This window comes from Chaetura pelagica, unplaced genomic scaffold (assembly GCF_000747805.2).
Source record: "Chaetura pelagica isolate M959 unplaced genomic scaffold, ChaPel_1.0 scaffold219, whole genome shotgun sequence".
Lineage (NCBI taxonomy): Eukaryota > Metazoa > Chordata > Aves > Apodiformes > Apodidae > Chaetura > Chaetura pelagica.
Window position 1 is genome coordinate 616,931 of NW_009954552.1, and position 2,607 is coordinate 619,537.

Sequence of the window (2,607 nt, forward strand, 5' to 3'; positions counted from 1 at the left end):
CCCTACAATGACTTCATTTTCAACAGTGTTAAATTTTTCAATTTCATTTTCCAATTAAAAATTTAAAAGCTCGAGATATAATTCCTATCTGGATCTGGTCTGAGCATCTTAAAAGCAAATCAGCCTCTATCCAGTATCAGGCACTAACAACAGCAGAGTACAACACTTACTACTGTTCATGTCTTCTCTTCCAACTCTTTTGTAGACAACGTAAGGAGTTCTGTAAACTCTGTGTACACTTCATTTTCTACTTAGGCTCCATCATAAGGACACCATTGGATGAAGGACACATCAAAGTTTCTGGTGTTACCACTGCCCACCAGTTGAGTCACTTTAAGTGTCCTGTAGTTCCAGCTGTGAGGGGACTTATCTATGCAAAATGCCTGGAAGCCAACAGGAATGAGTTATGGCTGATGGAGAGTAGAATGAATAAGCACTAAGTCACAAGGAAAGAGGCCACTGAACTCAATATATTTGGCTTTCATCTACCTGACATTAGCTTGCTTTGAAGAATGCTTATTGTGATGCATTCACTTCATCTGTACTTGTTAGATATAATTTCCAGTTGCTCCCATTCTGGGATTATTTTTGTCACTGAGGGCCTCAAGACACCATTCAGTTTGATCTGTACAATTTCAAATACTCATCACCCAAATATGTAAAGGATTTATGACCAACTTGAGCCAACCTTATTTTAAATGGCAAGCGAGTGTACCAGGAATAACACTTAAGTGAGCTGGAAGTGTTAATTTCTAATGCAATATATGAAGATGCCTCTCTACATAATGCCACAAAAGAGAAAGTCAAGGGAAGAAAGCAATGAGCTGAACACATCCCTCTGTTCCTAACACCCAAAGACCCTTCCTTATTCAGAGCCATGAGCCTTATAACAAGCAAACAAGGGTCAGAATAGGACCCTGCAGAAAGTGAAGTCCTTTCCCCTTCTCAATATCATCTCATGTACACAGCCTTTCTCCACTGAGTATTGCCTGGATATTTTCACTAAAAGCTCCAGTATATCCCTTAAATGGGATATAACAACCCAATCTGTTGCTATGCTTGTGTGAAGCAATACTACAAGACTTAAACCATCAGTTCACCTAGCTTACTGTAAGGGAGAAAAAAAATGTCAAAAAAGGTCAATACTGAATGTAGCTTCTCTGGGTCTGAAGCAGCTGACCACAAGATGTGAAAACCCACGAGCACCAGTGGACTCAAATCTTCCTGCCAGCATGGATTTCTGAAGCTCTTTTGGAACATATGGGAACACAAGCATTTACCATCACAGAACAGCTGCACCACTTTGAAAATTTACCTCTCCATTTCATGCTTGTTGTACTTTCCTAGGACATGCACTGGCTGTACACACTTCTATAAGCCACTAAACCCCCTAAGCAGTGCATCAGGGTTGTGTAAAGAACAGTACTAAACTGGTTTGTCTCTGCTGTTCAGTACAAGAGAAATGTGGGGTAAGGAGATTGTGCTGAGTTTCATAAAGTTATGCCCACAAAAGGAGGACAAAGTATTGCTCTACTAACTGCAGGAGACCATAGCCACAGCATTCTTTTCAGAGAAAATGAATAGACATTCAGCCAGAATAGACTCATTACAGTTGATGGAACCATCCCACCCATCCCCTTCAGGATGTTCTCCTTGCTGCTCTAAAAGAGGCAGAAGGATTTTGGTTTAGAAAGCTTTAACTGCTGCCCTGGGAATGAGACACAGCGAGGCAGTTCTGCCCCAGGGAGAGTCAGGTGCTGTGCTTTGCTGCTTGTCTCACAAAAGTTGTACCCTGCAACAGAGCACGTTTGTACTAGATTAATGTAATCAAAGGCACCCTGCTGTCTGGTCACCAACCTGTCTGTAAATAACAGATGACATGATGCTGTGAGCTTCTATTATATGTAATTACCTATTGAGATGTGATCATTGTCAAAGAAACAAAACCATGTACTTCACCTGCTACTGTCAGCTGGTTTTCCAGAGAGGAACAAAGTCTATAAGCACCTCATCTTTGAGTGCCATTTTCTTGTCCTCACCTTCACTGCTGTTCATATCTCCTCCAAGTAAATTTGTGTGCTTTCCCTGACACCTGGAACACTCTTCGCGACTTCACAGGCATGGTCCAGCCCTTCTTTGCTCTTGCTTTATTTCCCTCCTGCATCCCTCTCCTTCCAGTCAGCCTTTGTATGCCACAGCTTCCTCTCCTCTGCCTGCACCAAGGTGAAAGACGTCTGTTCACTGAATGTGTCTTACCTTCCCAGGGTTGTACCCACTGTGACAGGGACTATGGGGACAGATTCCCACCTGATGTAAATCAGCGCAGGTCTGCCAGGGTGATACACAATCATGAATCACAGAGGAGATGGTGAATAAGGAACACTGTTCACTGATTTCCAATGCAAGAGTAAGGTTAGACAGAACATGCTATTTGCTAGGCTCAAAAAACAACAGGGAGCAGCTTTCACACCTGTGTGGTCCAGCTGTGGAGCTCCTTACCACAAGACACTGCAGATGGTGCAACTGAACACCTTCCTCAAAGAACAAAATCCACTGGCAGTCATGAAATACAAAGTTTAGACACTCCCCAAGCCTTAAATCGCTGGA

The 2,607-nt window shown here is 42.7% G+C and overlaps 1 protein-coding gene across 1 annotated transcript in view; it reads right to left on the reverse strand.

Annotated features, from left to right (window-relative positions):
- The window catches only part of LOC104395408 (vesicle-associated membrane protein 3-like), a 27,580-nt gene extending 25,229 nt beyond the window's left edge, over nt 1-2,351 (reverse strand). The window contains exon 1 of the mRNA XM_010005099.1: nt 2,257-2,351. Within this exon, the coding sequence (XP_010003401.1) occupies nt 2,257-2,351 (95 nt within the window). The remainder of the gene's footprint in view (nt 1-2,256) is intronic.
- Between the last annotated feature and the right edge of the window lie 256 nt (nt 2,352-2,607).